The 21,674-nt window shown below is 45.7% G+C and overlaps 1 protein-coding gene across 8 annotated transcripts in view; it reads right to left on the bottom strand.

Moving 5' to 3' along the window:
* MAB21L3 (mab-21 like 3) overlaps positions 1-13,469 on the bottom strand; it is a 35,719-nt gene extending 22,250 nt beyond the window's left edge. The window contains exons 1-3 of one of the 8 annotated variants that reach the window (XM_048818563.2): positions 12,969-13,469; positions 11,847-12,101; positions 1,288-1,464 (exon numbers count right to left, since the gene is read on the bottom strand). In XM_048818563.2, the coding sequence (XP_048674520.1) occupies positions 1,288-1,335 (48 nt within the window). In that variant the 5' untranslated portion in view covers positions 1,336-1,464; positions 11,847-12,101; positions 12,969-13,469. Of the gene's footprint in view, positions 1-1,287; positions 2,171-11,846; positions 12,102-12,968 lie in introns of those variants that run through there. The other 7 variants (XM_048818574.2, XM_048818552.2, XM_048818608.2 and 4 more) reach the window with 7 other exon arrangements.
* Positions 13,470-21,674: the final 8,205 nt, after the last annotated feature.

Below are 21,674 nucleotides of genomic sequence, written 5' to 3'. Positions count from 1 at the left end.
TAAAAAACCGTTTAAGTTAACATGCATAAATTATTACATGGTATCTGTGCTGGTTCATTATATGATTATAAGTTTTAACAAACAGGCTGTAAAGTGACATGCTTTAATACAAAATAATAATGATTAATAACTGGAACCTTGTCTTTCTCACTTAGGCGGATGCTGGAAGAGAGTCGCTCTCTGAGGGATGGGAAGCTTCTGGTGGAACCTAAAATTCTGGTGGCTCCGGGCCCCATTTAAACGCTACTTCTGGTGCTCGGTACCACTGCAAATGAGGCAGCACACTACCACAAATCTCTCTATGCACAACCATGCCCTCCGGTTCCTGTGTCACCCTGCAACAGAAATCTTTACAGCGAGAAGTACTAATGGGCAGAGTTGGCTGGAAATTTTCGGATGGAACATTTTTCCATTGGAAAATACCAATTTGTCAAAAGTGAAACATTTTGCAAAGACGTGTTGATGTCAGTGATCTTGAGTTTAGAAAAAATGAACAAAGTTCTGATAAGGGCAAAACATTTCCACCTTTTTGAAACAGAAGCCTTGATTTTCTGTTTAATATTACTTTTTGTTCAATTTTGGTATTTAATAAATATAAAACATAAGTTGAAATTGGAACAAAACATTTTAGTCGACCTGACATGATTTCTCTTTGTGCAGACAATTTCAATTTTTTTTTGGTTTTGGTCCATTTCAGAACAGAAAAGAAAAAATTCAAAATCGGAGCAGTTCCCATGAAATTGAAACCTGGTTCCTGCCTAGCTCTCTTAAAAAGGTTAGATGGCTTGTTTAGATAAGCATCCAAAGTTTAGGAAAAGGATTAGTATTCTAGTATTATCCACCTCTTCCTAATTATTAAACACATGCATTATCTTTCCTAGAGACAAACTTGCTGCCATATTTTTGGTCATGCTTCTACCAAATCTGGGTCTTTGGCTCGATAAAGATGAACCCTAGAATCTCTCCTAGTTCTAAACACAAACAACTCCAGCTGTAACCACATTTGAAATTCCAAGTTTGGAGGACAGAGCCCAAAACACAAACTGGTTCTGAAGAGGGACAGGATGACCATGTAGGGAAAAGCTAAGAGGCCACCAAACCAAATCCTTTGCTAAGGTTCTGAAAGGGAAGCATTGGAAATGTCACTAGAAATCTTATCATGATACTTAAGACCCATTTTGTCCCAAGACTCAAGACTCAGACAAGCATCCAACCCTTGATTTCTGAACTTTTCAAGACCATCCCTACTTGTGGAGACAGAGAAGAGACATACACACAAAGACTTACCTTATTCTGGATGTAAAATTCCACATCTTCTTCAGTGAATGGTTTCATGGTAGGAGTTCTTCCTTGTGCTCCAAAATTTAATGTTATTCTCTTGCTTGGTTCTGGGTGTTTGAGAACCACTTCCAGCTTTTGGTCTGCAGCCTTCCTTGCCTTGCAAACCCAAGACACCTAATTCCTCTGTGGATGGAGAAGAGGGGAGACAAGCTGGGAGGTTTGCTTGTTTTTTCCATTTTGTGTTACAGTTTGTTTCAACTTACTAGGAAAAAACATGTCCAATTATCTTTTTCAAGCTCTGGTTTTATTAATTATTATTATTATTTTCAAATGGTGATTCTTAACATATATAAAAAATATCCCAGACACTGCTTTGCCTTTGGTCTGAATTCAAAGCACCTTTCAGACTTTGTTGGGGATTCAGAGCTCTCTTGCCCAGCATTATTTGCTGATTGCCACAAACACTTCCCTGTTTTCTAACTCTTATAACTAGATTGTGTATAAACCCTTTCAAAACACAGAGAAACACTCCCTTGTCGAGGTCAATCCACCCACTTTCCTTCTGTAGCTGTACTGCTAGGTTTACGTTCAGATCACTCATTTGGGTTGCAGTCCACGGCCTCTGCTCCTTATATTTCCTCTCTCTTTCCTGCTGTATTGACAGTAAACGTCGCACCGCCTGTCCCCAGCCTGCAGTTTGCTTCGCCTTCTTTACAATAAACAGATATAAAGCTTCCTCTTATTAGCTGCCAGCTGCCCAGATAACAAACCCAACACATCGTTAGAAGGGAAAACCATTGATTGGGCCTTATTGATCTGATAAGAGTTGGTGGCTTTTAAAAAAAGGGTATGTCATCCTGGGGGAGAGTGGCAGAGCCCTGTAGAGACGTGCTGCAAACTGTCCCTGGTTAGGAAGAATGGGCTCACTGTTTAGCAAAATAGTTATTTTGGCCCAGATCCACAAAGGTATTTAGGCTCCTAAACTTCCACTGATTTCAGCGGAAGTTAGGAGCTTAAACACCTTTGAAGGTCTGGGCCTTTTCCACTCTGTGTTCTCCCAGCCCTCTTTTGTGTGTTATTACTTGTACAGTGCCAAACGCAATGGGGCTCCTGTCCTGACACTACCACAATACACTTATTATTGTTCATTATTAGCCAAATGATGATAATGTGCTTGGTGCTGTACAAGACCCAACAGAAAATATGGTTCCTGCCTCGAGGAGCTGATAGTCTAAAAAGCAAACCTGCTTCTGGATCTCCCAGGGTATTTTCTATTGTCCGTTTATTTAAAGCATTAGTCTCCCAACCTTCCCGCCACTCATTCTCCTACTCCTTTTGGGGCCCTTCTTTAAGGTGATGGCCCAAAGGATTAGCAACGTTGTGAGCTTTGCAGGAGAAGTCAGATTTAAGGTGCAGAGAGAAGGGAATGTGGAACAGTGGGCTAAGGAGGGCACTGCAGGAACCAGGGATAGAATGGAAGAAGATGTAAGGAGAGGCGGGACAGGACACACTGGCAGAGCACAGGGAATGAGGGAGGGTAAGGAACATTTTAAATATTCAGACTCAATTTAAAAAAGTGTGTCCTTATTTCCCCTCTCCACCCTCTCCGTTCCTAGTTAGAGATTTTAAATCCAGGAAGGTATGAGGACGCCGTAGTCATTTTTCTTCACTTCATACACCCACAAGGCTTGTATGTGTGTGGTGGATTTCAGATTCCCGTTTTCCCATGCCCACCAGCTGTCTGGTGCTATAGCAGCTATTGGACAAACAGGCATCAAGGGATCTGGTCCCAGTCATTTCACATTAAACAATAACACACAGCACTTGATGGTTCGAAAGCACTTCACAAAGAGGAATTTAATTCTCACCTCCCTCACCCCATGAGGAAGGCGAGTATAAGCAGTTTGGGCCAAGGACCCTCTTTTTGTCACATGCATGCACAGCACCTAGCACAGTGGGGGCCTGACCTTTCTTTGGCAGCCTCTAGGTGCTACTGCAGTGCAAATAATAAATCATCATTAGGATTATTACCCTCCTTTTACAGATAGGGAACGAAGACTAAGAAAGGAGAAGCGACTTGCCTGAGCAAGTGTCAAAGCTAGGATGAGAACGCAGGAATTCCTGACTCCCAGACCCCTGCTCTAACCAGTAGGTTTTGCTGCTTTATTTGCTTAACTTTAGTTAATTCCACTGGAAAACAAAAAAGCCAGGGGGCGGTGCAAGAGCTGACCCCAGCAGCTAATGGCAGACTGTGGTGTACCGGCCCATGGGGGATTCCAGTGGATTTTGACATGCCTATTTTGGAATCACAGTGTTGCTGAAGGACAGCCAGGAAATACTGTGTACAACAAAGGGAAAGCCTCTGACACAGGCAGTAAAAGTCAGGTAAGCACAAGGAGTGTCAGCAGCTCCTGCTGGAAAGTGAAAGTGTCGGGTTTGGCCAGAAGCAGCAAAGCAGCATGGGCAGCAGGTGCTTACTTGTCCCTGGCCTTGTGTCAGGATCAACAAGTCAGAGGCAAATACACCAACTTGTTGTTACAAAATATGCGAGGGAGGGAGAGCACTCTAAAGGGGGAGAGAATAAGAGGGTTGTGGGAGGGTAGAGAAAAATAGAGAGAGTGGGGTAGAGAAGGGAAAGAAAGCAGGGGAGAGAGAGAGAGAGCTCTGTAGAGAGAGTGGGAAGAGAACAGAGAAATGGAAGAGAATATAATCTAGGGACCCGCAATGAGCACTTCTGGGTGGGCTGTACAGCAGTTTGTTACAGCGGTGCGGTGAAGCCTCCATCAATCTTCAAGCCGTGAACCTTGATCTCCAAGCCAAATGCAGGATTTCCAGAGGCTTTTTTGACCAGCTAAACTAAAAAAGCGCACCTGAGCTCCAATCTGGCCTCCCTATGGCTGCTTCAACCCTCATCCCATTTGTAGCTGAAAATAAAACTGGAGAGGGAGCAAACACTTAAGGAGGAGGGAAAGAGAACCAAACCACAAAGGCACCTGGACTGATCAAAGCAGCGGGGTACATAACAGGGATGTGCTGCCAGAATGATAAAAACAAACTCCCACAAAAGTACTTCCCCCGAGTTTATGAGCAAGTCTGTCCCAGGAGACATGGGCATCAGAGAGAAGTGGCGAGGGAACAGGGAAATCGATTCATTTGTTTGGCTATTTGAACAAATGGCTCTCTCAAACCCCTAACCAGGGAGTGAGGCAGCACCATGCAGCAGATTCCTCATGAGTACCCTTCCTGGGAAATGCTTAGACTTTGTTTCTAAAATAGAGAGTCTGCTCAGTACTAACTGTAGCTCTTTGAGTGAATTATCTGTATGGATCACACTCTTGCAGTGGGGCGGCGTCCTGGGCCTTCCACTCAGATCTTGTTAGAAAGCAGTATCAGTCAGGGCCACATGGATTCTGAGCAGGCATGGACCAATGCTGAGTGAGGATGATAACAAAACTTTATTTAAGTAATGGGGAAAACCAAGTTTCACTAAGGGAGTTCCCAAAGTACTAGGCCTCTGTCATAAATATAAAGGGAAGGGTAAACCCCTTTAAAATCCCTCCTGGCCAGAGGAAAAATCCTCTCACCTGTAAAGGGTTAAGAAGCTAAAGGTAACCTCGCTGGCACCTGACCAAAATGACCAATGAGGAGACAAGATACTTTCAAAAGCTGGAAGGAGGGAGAAAAACAAAGGGTCTGTGTCTGTCTGTATGCTGCTTTTGCCGGGGACAGAACAGGAATGGAGTCTTAGAATTTTTAGTAAGTAATCTAGCTAGGTATGTGTTAGATTATGATTTCTTTAAATGGCTGAGAAAAGAACTGTGCTGAATAGAATGACTATTCTTGTCTGTGTGTCTTTTTTGTAACTTAAGGTTTTGCCTAGAGGGACTCTCTATGTTTGGAATCTATCTACCATCCTGATTTTACAGAGGTGATTCCTTTACTTCTATTAAAAGTCTTCTTGTAAGAAAACTGAATGCTTTTTCATTGTTCTAAGATCAAAGGGTTTGGGTCTGTGGTCACCTATGCAAATTGGTGAGGATTTTTACCAAACCTTCCCCAGGAAGTGGGGTGCAAGGGTTGGGAGGATTTGGGGGGGAAAGACGTGTCCAAACTACTTTTCCCAGTAAATCCAGTTAAAGTTTGGTAGTGGCAGTGGAAATTCCAAGGGTAAAGGGTAAAATTAATTTGTACCTTGGGGAAGTTTTAACCTAAGCTGGTAAAAGTAAGCTTAGGAGGTTTTCATGCAGGTCCTCACATCTGTACCCTAGAGTTCAGAGTGGGGAAGGAACCTTGACAGCCTCAAACTGGAGCAAGACTTAAGCATATGAGATGTTTCAGATGGAAAAGACCTTTTATATCACATCTAATCCACTTCCCCTTGGACACTGCAAGATTGTGCCCTACAATATTCTCTGGGGCTGTGCCAATTTTTAAATACCCCAAGCAACGAAGCTTCAACCCCTCCCTTTGGGATTCCACAGTGGAAAAGATCTCACTGTCATGATGTTTTGCCAGGTGTTCAGCCTAAATTTTTCCTTTCTCAACTTCATACCAATATCCCTTAAGAAAGCAAGACAGACAGAGAGCTGGAGCTTTGTTTTGAAACAGTTTAGTTCAGGATGGCTGGGAGTAAGCAAACAAGTTCCTCCCACTGGAGTAACACATCCAGTCAGTCAGACACTAAACATAGGTACATTCTGGAATGAAAATAAGCCCTAGCACAGCTAAGTGATCAGCAATGGGGACACTGATGGCTTTGCAATATCAGGGTCACCACAGTCTAAGTAGGTTAGGCCAAGACATCCAGCTGGAAATAGACCATAGAAAAATGCCAACTGCCCCAGCGTTTCAGCCTTAGTGAGCTAGTTTGCTAGCCCATGAAACCTTCCATATTAACATTTCCTGGTAGCGCAGCTCACCAGCGTGCCACCCAAGCAGTCTTGATCATGGGTACTCTCCTGCCATTTTGTGATTGCATCAAGTCCCACATAAGAAAGGCCATATCGGGTCAGAGCAATGGTCCATCTAGCCCCGTATCTTGCCTCCTGACAGGGCAATTATCGAGTGATCCATCCCTTGTCCTCCACACCCAACTTCTGGCAGTCAGAGGTTTAGAGACACCCAGAGCACGGGGTTGTATCCCTGCCCATCCTGGCTAATAGCCATTTATGGACCCATCCCCCAAGAAGGTAGCTCATTCTTTTCTGCACCCTGTTATGCTTTTGACCTTCACAACATCAAGCAAAAAGGAGAATGGAGAGACCCTTGTGTGGGGCTAGCAGGTGGAGTTAGGGATCCTTAGAAATACTGTGCAGAGTAGCTGTCTCTAGCAATGACCAACTGCTTCTCAAGCCGTTTTTCACGCAGGCTGCTCTGGGACAAGACCTGCACTTGATCGGTTTACTTTGGGCAAAAAGTTCTCTGCATTTTACTTTTTCTTTCTTTAAAAAAAGCCCAGATTTGGTCAAAAGCGATGTTTAAATAACAGTGCCCTGGGAGCGTTTAGAGGCGAGAGGAGGAAGGTTTTCTGTGAGTGCTGCTAATTCATTGTGACAGCATCGAAGTCACACACAGCTGCCACATTGACATATGCTCCCCCCATCCCCATCTATTTCCTGTCCACGGCCTCCCTTCTCCCCCCACCCTCCCCCTTACCAGGGAGCCCACAGGCCACTTGGGGCCTCGTTCAAATCGGGCACTGCATGATGTCATCATTGGAGGGCGCCTTCACCAGCGCTCCCCCCACCAGCACCCTTTGTTGGCTGCAGGGCACAGAGTGGCCACCCCACCCATGGGGGTGGGGCTTGGCCCCGCTGGAGCTGGTTGCCCGCTGAGGGGAGAAGCTGGAGCCCCTCATGCAAGTGTCAACCTTGCTGGGCGGGGGCAGAAGGGGGAACCCTCCTCTGATTGGCTGCCTGCCCCACGGCCCTGTCTCCTGGGGGAGAGCAGCCACTCAGAGCTGCTGCAGGAGGCTGACAGAGCTCTTCCCCCCTCCCCTCAGGGGATGAGATAGGGCTGCCAACCTTCCAGGATTGTCCTGGAGTCTCCAGGAATTAAAAGATTATGGTCGTGTGATGAAACCTCCAGGAATACATCCAACCAAAACTGCCAACACTTGGCTGAGAGGAGGGCAGGGTGGGGAAGGAACAGTGGCACCATGCTCTCAGGACGGGAGAAGGAGCCGAAAGATCCCAGGAGCTCAGGGTGTCTCCGCTGCCCCCTCCTGTGAACAATGGGCAGGAGCACCGGGCGAGCAGAGCGGTGCAAGCCCCCCAGTGCCACTCCCTGGCAGGAGCATGGGGGGTGTATGTGACAGGGGGGAGGGGAGGAAAGACTACAGGAAGAAGGGGTGGGGAGGGCCCCCCACTTGCTTTGGCCCAGGGCCCCCTAAAAGCTTAATCCACCTCTGAACGCACCATGTGTGTTGAAAGGGGGGAGGTTTGTGGAGTTGCTGTGTGGTTGGGGTTGCAGTGGGCTTGCCTTGGGGCCGGGCGGCTGCCAGGTTTTTCGCATTTCAAAAGTGTTTACCCTAGCTACAGTACTTACCTAGCTCCCATCACCCTAGTATTTGAGCACTGCGTGTGATGTATTCATCCTCCCCACATCCCTCTGAGCTAGGCCGAGCCATCATCCCCATGTCACAGACGGGGAACTGAAGCACAAAGAGATTAAGTGACCCACTCAGGCTCATCACACACGGGAAGGCTGTGGCAGAACCGGGAACCGAACCTGGACTGCCCACAGCAGGTCAATGCTCTGCTTCCTCCCACCACCAGGCTTGGGAAGGAAGAGAACTCCACTCCAGCTGCCCGCACCCCCTTGGGGCCTAGGAGAGGGGTGAAGAGCCCTTGGAACTTCAGAAAGAGTCAATATGAGGGACTGGAGGAGCAGGCAGATGTGGGGCTGGGGGTGTGAAATTAATAGCTGGGCTGTGGGGGCAACACACAGTTAGCTAATTAGACTGTTGGGGCCTGGGGAGAAGGTGGCAGCTCTGCTCCATCAGCAGCCCCGAGCGCTTCTGTAGCAGGGCCAGAATCGCCTCATGCTGTACAGGTGGGGGAAGCTGGCAACAGCGTAACTGCCACCCCTGGGGTGTTTGAGAGACCAGGTGGGTGAGGTAATATCTTCTGTTGATGGTGGGCAGGGGGAAAGACAGGCCAGAATACTATATAGGCTTTCAAAATGTTATGCTTTGAGGGGAATAGCTCATCACTTTTGAGCATTTGGGGGATGGGAAGACCGGCAGCAGCTCCAGCTGCACAGGATCAGCCCAGATCACATGGCCAGGCTCAACCTGTGTAAAAGCCCAGCCCCAGCACTGAGCCGGCAGGCCCACAAGGCAGATTTTATAAAGTTACTTTTCACACTAGAAGCGCATTTGGGTAGTGCTCAGTATTACTTCCCCAACGGGCCAGGCCCCATGCAGAGGGAAGGCAGCCTCCTCACCAGTCATCAAGACGTCTTCCTACAGCAACTTGGCTTTTGCTTGCAGGTTACAAAGTGTTACCAGTGCTCATGATATTTGGTGTTTGTCTTAGAGAGCCAGGTGTTGAAATCAAGTGATTATATGAGAACCTCAGCTTTCTTTTTATAAAAGCCTCATAGGATATGGCTACAGCTATGTAAGCCCAGGGTCAAGCCTAACCCCCACTTGCGTCCACACTCCCATTGTGCTAACTTAGGGCTCAGGCCCCTAGGACCGTGCAGAGCTGGAGGGTCTGAGCCTGTGTTAATCTGGGACCTAGGGTCTGAGCCCTGTTGCTTTCCTGTGTGGACGAAGACCCAGCTTGACTCAGGTCCCAGAAGTCCTCCAAACATATCCCAGAGTTCCCAGAAGCAGAGGAGCAGCACTACAGGCCGCAAGCAGGGGCTGGAAGTGCCATTGCTGCCTGGCTGAGCATGGTGCCTGTGGCAGCTCTTGCTCCAGCTCCTCCCCACTGCTGGGTAGGGTTCCCATATTTCAAGTTCCCACACGGGGTGTTTAGATGTTGCTTTTAATCATTAGAACTGGGAGCACTGGCTGTTGGGAGTCTGAAAGGACAGGAAACAGGAAGGAGGGGGAGGAGTTGAGAGGCTGGAGAAAGCTACAGAGGGTGCAGCAGTAGCTTGGTAAAGAGATTTCCACTTTGAAAATAAAGTCCTGTTGAAGGTTGTTAGTACCTTGCCTGGTTGATACAACATTTTGGCGACAAGGATGGATCTTCTGCCTCTGAACCCACCTGCACCCTTTCTGCAAAGCCCAGGTGAGCCTCCAATTGCTTTTACTACCTGGATCCATATGTTTGAGACTTATCTGTTTGCAATCCGTTCTACAGAGATTTCTGAAGAAAGCGTGCTCTGCTAATCCACTGCATTGGAACAGAAGGGCAACATATTTTTTACACTTTTCCCCTTGCAGATGATAAATATGAGACTGCACTCCCTGCATTAAAGAACTTTTTTGTACCAAAAGTTGTAGTAGCGAATCACTACAGATTTTGCCAGCATGAGCAGAAACCAGGGGAAACTATAATGCAGTATATTGCTTCCTTGACGAGTCTGATTGTAATTTGTGACTTTTGGAATATGGCAGATAAGATGATTAGAGACCAGCTCATTGAGAAAACAACCATGCTTCATGTAAGAGAACGCTTACTTCTAGAACCACAACTTACACTAGAAAAAGCAATAACCATTGCTACTCAGATTGAGTCAGCTACAGCTGAAGCCAAAATAATGAGCATGGATACAGGAGGCACAATCCAGGCTGTGACTCCTTCGCAGAAAAGTTCACTACCACTGCAGACACATAATTGCAAGAGGAAAACTAATGAAAAACCACTGAATCAGAAAATCAAAATACAGTAAAAGCATGTTTTCGCAGTGGATCCCCACACCACCTTGCAAGCTACACAGGATGTCCAGCAAAAGTAGCTCAGTGCAATCATTGCAAAAAGACTGGGCATTTTGCTAAAGTATGTCGCAGTAGCCAGTTCAATCAACAGGTGCATGCAGTTACAATACCAGATGTTACTGTGCTGAGCGTGGGCAAAATCACTACTGCACGTATTCCAGAACAGATAAAGTGCACGGTAAACGTTTCTGCCACACCCTCAGGCAAACCACACTATTCAGCTAATGTTGGACACTGGCTCAGCCGTATCTATACTACCTGATTCCATCTATCTGCATTACTTTAAAGACGTGCCTCTTACTGAACCCAAACTTCACTTGGTGTGCTACTTGAAAAACCATATTCCAGTACGTGGCTGCCTGCCAGTAATAGTTACTTTTGGTGATTGCTGTGTAACTGCAGAGTTCTACATTGTCCAGAAGGTCACGCCTATCCTTGGCAGAGATTTATTGGCTGCTTTACATCTCAGGGTAGTTAATGGATGACTTGATCTTCCTCAGCAAAGCACTCTTGTGGTACACACACCAGTTCCAGCTGGGACCCAACACCAGGTTGAGGAGAAACTCGGCTGTGCTTATGGGTTTCTGCATAAAGTTAAAATGCGGAATAATGTGGTACCTGTACGACAGAAGTTATGGCGCTTACCATATTCAGTCTGTTTCAGAGGAACTTAGAAAACTTGTTCAAAAGGACATTATTGAAGAGATCGACTCCTCAGAATGGGTTTCACCTATAGTCGTGATGCAGAAGGGTGGAGGCATTCACCTTTGTGTGGACTTAAGGGAGCCGAATAAAGCTATTGTGATTGACAGCCATCCTCTTCCTCACATAGAAGTATTTGCAGAACTCCATGGAGCAAAGATGTTTTCTACTCTTGATTTGCAGAGCGCATACCACCAGGTTATGTTGCATGAAGATAGCAGAGACCTCACAGCATTTATTACACATGAGGGACTATTTCATTTTAAAACGTGTTCCATACCGTCTCGCATCTGCCCCAAGTGCCTTTCAAAAAATCATGTCATTGATACTGAAGAATCAACATGGAGTTCAGTGCTATCTGGATGATATTATCGTGTTTGGAAATACTTCTGAGGAGCATGACAATAGCCTGCAGTCTGTACTAAACTGCATCAGCTCAGCAGGCCTCCAGTTTAAATAGATCCAAATGCAAATTTAGACAAACTGAACTCTTTCTGGGGCATACAATTTCACAGCCTGGACTAAAGCCTATCCAGATCATATCCTGGCAATTTCAAATGCTCCTCCTCCAACAGATTTGCAAACCTTACATTCCTTCTTGGGTCTTACCTCCTGGTATGCAAAATTCATTCCCAATTATGCTTCTGTCATTCAATCGTTACAAGAATTACTACAGGGAAGTTCAATCTTAGTGTGGACAACGGATGCACAAGCTAGTTTCAAAACAGTGAAAGACTTGATTGTCCATAGTCCAGAACTTGCACTATTCAGTCCTGCATTGCCCACAATTGTAACTACTGATGCTTCTGATTATGGACTTGGGGCAGTTCTCACACAACTGCACGAGGACAACACAGAGAGGACTGTTGCATTTGCTTCAAGGACATTAAGTAATGCTGAGAGAAAATATTCGACAGTCGAAAAAGAAGCACTTGCTTGTGTCTGGGCTACTGAAAAATGGAGAACTTACCTGTGGGGCCACACGTTCAAGTTGCGCACAGACCACAGCCCTTTGACAACGTTGCTCACCACAAAAGGAGTGGGAAGAGCAGGATACCGTATTGCTCGATGGTCTGCAAGACTACCCTCTTTCAATTATGAGCTGGAATATAAGCCTGGAAACCAAAATGTGGTCGCTGATTGCCTTTCTGCCTGCCTTCGCCTTCACCAGATGGTCCGCTGGAGGATGAGGATGTAGTGGTTGCGCTTATTACAGGCACTCTCACTGCAGTTACAAGAGAACAATTTCAAGCTGCTTGTTCAGCGTGTCCAATTCGACAAAAACTACGGGAATTTCTGACAAAGAGATGGTCCAGTCACCCTAAAAACCTTGACCCAGTTTTGCTGCCTTATTTTAGGGTTTGGGATGAACTTTGTTTGATGGCTGTGTGCCATGAGGTACACACCGGCTCCTTGTGCCAGAAGAATTACAGTCAAAACTCATACACCTAGCACACAATACTCATCAAGGAACTGTCAGAACCAAATGACTATGGGATCTGTATTGGTGGCCAGGGATGGACTCTCAAACTGAAGCACTCATAAAATCCTGTGTCACTTGCCAAATGCATGTGAAGACAGCAGTGACATGTACCCCTCCATTACAGCCTGTTCCTCTTCCTGAATCTGCATGGGAAAAAGTGGCGATTGACATTGTTGGACCCCTTGATACTGCTCCAATTGACTGCCGTTATGCCATCACTTTAATAGACTATTTCAGTAAATGGCCTGAGGTAGTGTTTACATCGCAAATCTCTTCTGCTACAGTAATTAAGTTCCTCTCTTCAGTTTTTAGCAGGGAAGGTAACCCCAAAGAACTGGTTTCAGATAATACTGAATGCATCCGATGAAGTGAGCTGTAGCTCACGAAAGCTTATGCTCAAATAAATTGGTTAGTCTCTAAGGTGCCACAAGTCCTCCTTTTCTTCTTGCCAGGAGGAGAGGTAGCTGTGGGGGATGGGACTGGGGGGGGGGGGGGGCGGGGAGGGACACAGTTTCTACTGTACAGTTTCTTTCCACTTTGACTATCTAACATTTATAAACAACAAGTATAATGGCCTCAAAAATAAATGTAAATCAAATTTAAATGTACCTTTTTACATATAGTCAGCCCTTTCCTACTGCACTTCTTGGGCCCATGCACATTTCTTTGAAGAGCGTATCTTGCTTAGCAGTGGTTGACTGCTCATCAAGTAGCCATGAAAGTCTTTGGAAGATGCGTGCCTGAAGTTGTACTGTACAAGCAGGATCCCATTCAGCGATTCAACAGTCAGTACCATGCCACCCTTCCTTCTGCGCTGCTCCCGGCTGGGGTGTTGCCTTCAGAGCTGGCGGCCGGCCAGCAGTTGCCACGCTCCAGCTGCTCTGAAGGCAACACCCCCAGCAGCAGCAGTACAGAAGTAAGGGTAACAAATCAGTGAACACGCACACTGCTTTTAAGGCTTGCCGGGAATTGCAGTTCTACCAAAACTGATGTTGGAAAAAAGACGAGCAAGGAAAAGTGACGGACATTTGTTCATATTTCAAAAATCTGCCCGGACAGAAATTGGAGGACCAAAAAAAGAGCTCATGTCCAGGAAAACCTGGATGTATGGTAACCCTGTGGGCGGAGCTTGTCTGGAGCAGGGAGCAAAAGCTGACAGGCAGGAGCAGCATCCCCTTCCCCAGCCATGCTGAGCTGGGAGCTCTGCTGCTTCCCTTCCCTGCAGGGCAGCTGCATTGGTCCCTCTCTGCTTGCTGCCCCTTGCTCTCAGGCCCGCCCTGCCCTCCCTGGGGCTGTGGGGGCATCCTGCATTGTGAGGGCAGTGAGTGACAGCCAGCCCCAAAACTTCTCCACAACCTCCCAGGGATCCCATATCCCTGCTTCCTGAGCTGCAGCAAGGGCAGGGCTAAGGGATCCCGAGGGTGCTGGAGCACACTACACCCCAGGCCTGAGTGATACATTTCACCCTCTGCAGCCGACACCAGCCAGACTGGGTGGGTGTCTTTTCTCTGATACCTTCATTTTATGTCAAACTTCAAAACAGACAAAAACAAATAAAAACCAACCAACCAAAAACACCTTCATTGAACAGCCCAGTTTAAAAATTAAGAATTGCAAAGTTTCATTATAATTTGACAGCCCTAGAGACTGATGTGCTAATTATCCTCAGAGCAGGTGCACATGGGCATTGTCCTGCCATGGGACTCAGCCTGGGGAGCCCAATTATCAGATTGGATGGTAGGTCAGTATAAAGCCTTCTCAAACTGCCGTCATTTGACTGAGATAGTCGCCAAGGGAGCGGATTATGTACTTGTGTGTTCTTTACAGGCACCTGAGGCCTATCAATAGCCCCGCCACAGTTCGGAAACAGGGTGGGCAGTAGAGTTTTCCCACAGTGCACCACATTCCTAGGGCTAGAGTGTCAACATGTAGAAGATGGTAGGCACTTTGGGATATGTTTACTTTGACTCGGATCTGTGCACTGCAGTGTAGACGCCTTCAAGCACAAGTCAGAAAATTCTTAATCTAGGGTTAAAATGCAATGTAGACGCTCAAGCCCAGGGTTCCTCGATCAGATGACTTGAGTCCCACCAACTTTAGGTTTACATTACTGTGTAGACATGATACCCTTAGTTGCAGAGACAAGCTTGAAAACATGAATGCTAAAAGCTCAAAAAACTCGAAAGCAAATTGACCCCCGAATTTATTTTTCACAATCTCATGATTTTTGAACACTTGCAGTTGGAAATACACAGTATCCTAACAAAATGTTGTCCAGACCAAATTTATGAGCTCTTACTGAAACACAATCTCAGGTAGCCCAGGATAGTAGTTTTATAGCCAATCTGCTTGTAACCATTTCTGCTGGCTATTAATGTTTCTGCCCTGTGTTTAAGAAAAACTAGGTGATCTCTTAAATGACTGCAACAGAATACACCAAGCCTCAGCAGAACAGAGTTAAATGGAGTGTTTTCTTCTTAATCATCAGGGAATTACAATTGGCAGCTCATCTCTCCTCCTGGCTATTGCAAACATTCAAGGACAAGCAAGAGGGTTAAGCAGACACCAGCAAGAAGCCCAACTGATGGTCTCTAACTGGGTGTGTGATGTGGCATGTTTGCACCCCATACATTTCAGTGTAATGGAAAACCACATGTGCAATTGCTTCAAGCAGGATTTTGTCATGATTTCCTTCTGTAGGAGATGTCAAGGGCTATTGCCTCAAAGGAATAATAGCAAGAGCAGAGATGTGTGGCAGATGTTAACTGGGGCTTGATGAGTGCTAGTTAATATTCAGCTTTGCAGAGTAATTGGATCATAGGACTTGGGAGGCAGGCACAACATGCATTGAGAGGCATTGGGTTTTCTAAAAAAACAAAAAACAAACCAAAAACGAGGCACCTTAAAGACTAACAAATTTATTTGGACATAAGCTTTTGTGGGCTAGAACCCACTTCATCAGATGCATGGAGTGGAAAATACAGGAGCAGGTATAAATACATGAAAAGTTGGGAGTTGCCTTACCAAGTGTGAGGTCAGTCTAACGAAACAATTCAATTAACAGCAGGATACCAGGGGAGAAAAAATAACTTTTGTAGTGGTAATGAGAGTGGCCCATTTCAAACAGTTGACAAGAAAGTGTGAGTAACAATAGGGGGAAATTAGTATGGGGGAAAGTAGGTTTTTAGGTTTTGTAATGATCCAACATTAGAAAACCAATGGATTTTCTGTAACTAAGCAAGGCTTTTTATGGTAAAGTTTGTTATAATGCATTATTACTCATCTAGTGCATAGGCAATTTACCGATAAATCTTTCCCTGAATAGCTTGCAAGCTCAACAATGTATAGATACAAATAGACATACCTGCCACTAGGCTAGGAGTGTAGATGCTGGGGTGTCTGGAGAGTTCTTGAGTCACAAGTAAGCAGATAACTGGGATTTGTCTGGGATGCTGGGTAGGGATACTGGAGGCCAGCTGAGAATCTGGGGTCTTATTGCGGGGGCTGGTGCCTGGGGACTCACTGGGTAATACCGAGGCCTCTGACCTTCTGTCCCTGCATGCTGACCACCTGTTCCTACTGATGGCACTTGTTCCTTCTAAGTGCTCCTTTCCTGCTCTGAGTGAGCTGGGGGAAATAGTGAGAACACTAAGCACCACAGCAGCTCCCTAGAGGGAGAAAGAGCAACTGCTACCCCTGGCTGGAGCCCAGCATGATGGATGAGAATTCAGTAGAGCTGGGGGTAGGTGTGACAGGGATGCTACATTTGTGAGTGGCATGGAGATGCTTAGCACGTAACAGCCTTGGACAGGGCATGGGAATGCAAACCCAACCCAGTGACTGAAGGGGCTTAGAATTCATGATTTCAAACAGATTCCACCCCACGATTTGTTAACATTGCTTTGAGGTGAGGACTTGGGGCAGGTCTACTGTATAATTGCAGCGCTCAGGGGTATGGATTTTTCACCCCCGAGTGACATAGTTATACCGATATAGGTCTATAGGATAGACTTAGCCTTGAAATTGGAGGCATCAGACGGATTCAGGAGTGTGGTCCAGGCATACATTAGAAGTCACTTGGAAGAGGGCCCAGACTCAAACAGCAGTAAGGACACAGCAGGGGCTAGGTAGCTGCACATTTTGAACAGAGAGGAAGGAAAAATGAAGCAGGCAAGGGCTATGTTATGCAGGGGCTTGAAGATCAGACAGCAGTTAGGGTCACAGTGGAAAAAGGTGGACATAGAGGAACAATTAGGGTGACCATATTTCCCAAAGGGAAAACAGGACACCACATGGGGTTGGCTCAAGGCCCCCCTGGCCCCAGCTGCTCACCCAAGGTGGCCCTAGCTGTCACTGGTCACTCAAACCCTGCTGCCCCCTCTCCCCCCCCCCCCCCCGCAAGAACCCTTCCTCCCTCCCCCTCCAGCCCAGCCTCCCCCCTGCACGGGTGGGCGAGCAAATGGGACAAATGCCCACCAATACACTACAGCAGAGGATTAAAGTTAATGAGACACTTTACTAGAAATAGGTTACAAATGGAACAAAGTGGAGCAAGAGTTCAGCACTTATGTACTATACTGACAGGCATGGTGTATAAAGCTAGATCAACCCAGCAGCCTAGCTTGGCTGGATGAGGACCTCGTCAGAAGTTTCTACAAACTTTTGAAAGAATTCCTATGCTCAGGATGGCTACCAATTCCCGGTCGTATATAGATACCACTGCAATAGTTGAGGTGCACTAACAGGCTCCTGGTCACTGTGGTTGGCATGTATTTAGTAAAAATTCTAGTTAAGTAGCCTCCTAGAATAACCTGCTGGCATCAGTGGATGATTACATTTGTTTTAAGAAAAGGAGGACTTGTGGCACCTTAGAGACTAACAAATATTTGTTAGTCTCTAAGGTGCCACAAGTCCTCCTTTTCCTTTTGCGGATACAGACTAACACGGCTGCTACTCCGAAACGTACATTTGTTTTGCAAGCAAACATATTCTCAATCTCTGTCAATAGACAATTCAAGTTCAAGCTGCTCCCCACTAACAAGATGCTTGGCTCTTCCCTTTTTATTGGCTGCTTTGTGCTGTCACAGCCAAACAACCTCAGGGAACAGTTCAATCATTTGCATTACACTGGCTCAAGGTTGCAGTGGAGCAAGGGTAGATATGTAGGGCCAGAGCTGGTCAAATGGAGAATTCACTGCAGAGCTCTTGAGAAATAGAAGGAGCAGGAGAAAGTGGAGCACAAGCTTTTAAAATTAAAAAACATTACAATTTTGCAGAAATAGGCTTGTGTCATTTGACTGGTAGGAGGAACAAGAGCCTTCATCTACCTGTATCCCCCCCCAAACAAATTAAGAACACAACATGAACATGCCTGCCAATTTAATGACAAAAAAAGGCAGGGCTCCTACCATCCATGCAGAGAATCTGGATGGGATAAGGAGTGGAAATTCAGACACATTTCAAATGACAGGAGAGGGCAAGGGCAAATGCCAATTTCAAACTACCCAGCCTCTGAGAGCTGATCAAACTTAGCCCCCACATTCACACTGCACAAGGGAAAGGCCAAGTCACCCCAAGAGTTCACGCCACCAAGTTTTTTAAGATACTAGGACAAAAGCATAACAGTTTCTTCTCTATAATACTCTGCCTTTCTGCAATACTTCTCATCCAACAGAGAAGGATAGGCTAGTGGGTAGGGACTTGGGAGACTTAAGGTTTAATTCTTTGCTCTTCCACAGACTTCCTGTATGACCTTGGGCAAGTCACAGTCTCTGTGCCTCCAATTACTAGCTGTAAAATGAGAATATTAATACTTGCCTACCTCATGGGCCTGTTGTGAGGTTTAGTACATTGAAGACCAGAAGACACTCAGGTATGATGGTAGCGGGGGATGACAAATATTTTAGGTCAAGACAACTTTACAAACAATAAGTGTCATACCCTGTGATGTAGATAAACTGTATTGGTTCCATTGTATAGATTAGGGAATTAAAGTTTCAGAAAGGGTAAGCCTCAGGAATAGAAATCTGAGATTCAGCCCTATCTACTGCACTACACGATCTAAGAACTGTAAAAATGTAAGTAAGTATTAATCAGACACTCCCAAGTGAATGCCAATGAAATAGAATGAAAGCTGTACCCAAGGGGAAAAAGGGCTCTGGTAAACAATCACCACCTGATACTGTTTAAACAATAGCTCTCATCCAGGGAGTGCATTACATGACTATTTTGGTGAACACTGCAGGTATATTCTTAGCCCAGCTACACACCCTGTGATATGCCTCGCAGGTTTACAAATAGAAGAAAAAACCTCAAGCATTTGCTACATCAACAGAAGTTTATAGTAATGAAAACCAGAAATTGAAACTATCCGCACAGCTGGGGAAGGATGGTGCCTCAAGAAGAATACATTAGAACTTAAGTGTTAGGGGGGCAAGCTGCAGCTCAAAGTGGCCATCAAAATGATAAAGGGATACTACTAATGATAAAGGATGGTAAAGGGATACGATTATATGGACAGCTGCCACACTGAGCACATTAAGTTAGAAGTCTTACATTTTAGAGACATTGACCCAAATTCTGCTCCCACTTACATCAGTGCAATTGGAAGCAGAATTGGACTGCTTCTTCCCTAGTGTTTAAATACTGCCTTCACTTAACTTTGGGGGTCTGCTCTGCTAAGGTCTAGGGTAAAAGCCAAGGGAAAACACAGAGAAAGTCACTGCTATTAGGCTGGGACTCTTGCTTACATGGGAGGTGACAAAGATACTCCCACCACCCAGGAGCCCATTTTGGAGGAAGAGCAGATTGGGGGAAATCCCCACAAACCCCAGAGCTGCAGGGGTGGGATGAGCCTGAGCAGAGATGTGGGGCCAGAGAGCAAGTGACAGTTCAGCAGCAACTGAAGTGCCCTGTACTGAATGGCTTAATCTGCTGCCAAGGCTGCAGCAGGTTTTATCCACATGCTCCTTTCTTGAAGCATCAACATGCTGCTCATTTCTATACCAGACCCACTACGGGAGCAGCTTGGTAGGGATGCTAGTGCTGCTCCCCACCTCATGCTGGCTGAGCAGATGAATGGAACTTCTGTTAATCCTGCCAGAGGAAACTTTAAGGGCCTTGAACTGTGGTGGAAGTTTACACTTGAAATTAGACGAAGGTTTCTAACAACCAGAGGAGTGAAGTTCTGGAACAGCCTTCCAAGGGAAGCAGTGGGGGCAAAAGAACTGTCTGGCTTCAAGATTAAACTCGATAAGTTTATGGAAGAGATGGTATGATGGGATAACATGATTTTGGCAATTAATTGATCTTTAAACTATTCATGGTAAATAGGCCCAATGGCCTGTGATGGGATGTTAGATGGGGTGGGATCTGAGTTACTACAGAGAATTCTTTCCTGGGTACCTGGCTGGTGAGTTTTGCCCACATGCTTGGGGTTCAGCTGATCGCCATATTTGGGGTCAGGAAGGAATTTTCCTCCAGGGCAGCTTGGAAGAGGCCTGGGGGGTTTTTGCCTTCCTCTGCAGCATGGGGCACGGGTCACTTGCTGGAGGATTCTCTGCACCTTGAAGTCTTTAAACCATGATTTGAGGACTTCAATAGCTCAGACATAGGTGAGAGGTTTATTGCAGGAGTGGGTGGGTGAGATTCTGTGGCCTTCATTGTGCAGGTCAGACTAGATGATCATAATGGTCCCTTCTGACCTTAATATCTATGAATCTGTGGTGCTGCTTACACTGAACAAATACAATCTGTGAGTGATTCAAAGGACATCCTGAAATAAAGCAGATGAAAGCAATCCAGCCCTACATTCTCAGGGATCTGGTCCATGGCTAGCTACCATCTCAACAAAAAAGGTCAGTCTGGATAAAGGTAAGCAGTATTTTTAATGTTTATCCAGTCTCTTAAACTTGCCCAGTCTCAAGCAATCCCATTGTGCCACACATTCTGCATGGAGCAGTCACTCAGCCTTCCCCTGAATCCATCAGAATGGTATCCAAACAACATACCACACATGAGCAGTTGGCAAAGGAATTTTGTGTGCAATGGGAGAGTGGCACTGTGCATTAGGACAAGAGGAAACTGCACAACCCTGCCCCCCCCCCCCGAACATAATCACACTACCCTTACAATGTCACTACACCAGGACAGAGTGGGAGAAGGGTGCCCGCAGTGAAACCCAAGACCTCTCCACATCTATCCTCTCCACTTCATGGTGAGGACGAAGCTCAGGCACCTCAGCTTGTCAGCTGTCAAGAGAAATATGGATACAGACCAACAGGCTGCTCTTTTAATTTGGTGAATTATGTACATGACCTAGGAGAGAGCTGCTGTCACTTCTGTACCAGGTTGTGTTTTCCCCCCCAAAAGAGTTTAGGAGTTACTCAGCGAAGATGCTCTCACAGCAGCTGGTCAAGACGGTAGTTGTTTCCTTCAGAAATTCAAAGACAATTTGGCCACCACTGTCTCATCTCCAACCATCAAAAAAAGATGCAAACTGATAATTCTGGGAAAAGCATAGTTGAGTGTATTTCAGAAATCAACTTTTTTTAAACCAATATAGGAGGCTGCAATGGGAGAGTTGTTTTTACTTTTACCTTACTAGCTTGAATCTGGTCCAGGTTAGACATAACTAAAAGTTGTTACTGTTTGAGGGCTGTTTGGCAGTCCATGGGGAAAGGTGTTACTGCTACCACAATTAGCACCACTGCTGGAAGTTTTCACAGAGGGTCCAGTATACCTCTCAAAGTGTCCATGATTTCAAGGAATGACACTGATGTTAGTCCAAACAGGGGTGGGGGAACCTCACCTTTATTATTGACTATTTACATCAGAAATGGAGAATGAAGCAGCTGAGACAGATCGTTCCTTATTGTGAATAACTAATACCTCAATACTTTCAAGTTTTCCACATGAATAGTTTGTCCCCCTCATTTCAGGTCTTTAATAAATTGCATTTCTCATTTGGGCCTGGGTGACTGAAAGGTATGAGGGTCAGTAGTTAAATGGCACTTGTTCACAGTGGGAATTTGTCCTTTCACTTATGAGCCTCACTTTGCAGAAAGGAAAATGGCAACATACCTCATAGACTGTTATGTACATAACTTAGTATTGGATACATGCTCTTTTCTATTTAGTTTGTATAAATCAAAAATATTAACCTCTGAAGTGTAAAAAAAGGAGCTATTTAAGGGGAAGTTAAAAAATTAAATCAAAAGATGCTTTACTTACAGACATGTCCAAAAAACCTTACATTTTAAAAAACCTTCAATTACTATGCAGAAGTGGATATATCACAGTGAAAAACCTGTTGCC

The sequence above is a fragment of the Caretta caretta genome, chromosome 1 (genome assembly GCF_965140235.1).
Source record: "Caretta caretta isolate rCarCar2 chromosome 1, rCarCar1.hap1, whole genome shotgun sequence".
Classification (NCBI taxonomy): domain Eukaryota; kingdom Metazoa; phylum Chordata; order Testudines; family Cheloniidae; genus Caretta; species Caretta caretta.
The sequence above is the reverse complement of the archived record's forward strand: the minus strand, read 5'-3'. Positions and strand labels throughout refer to the sequence as shown.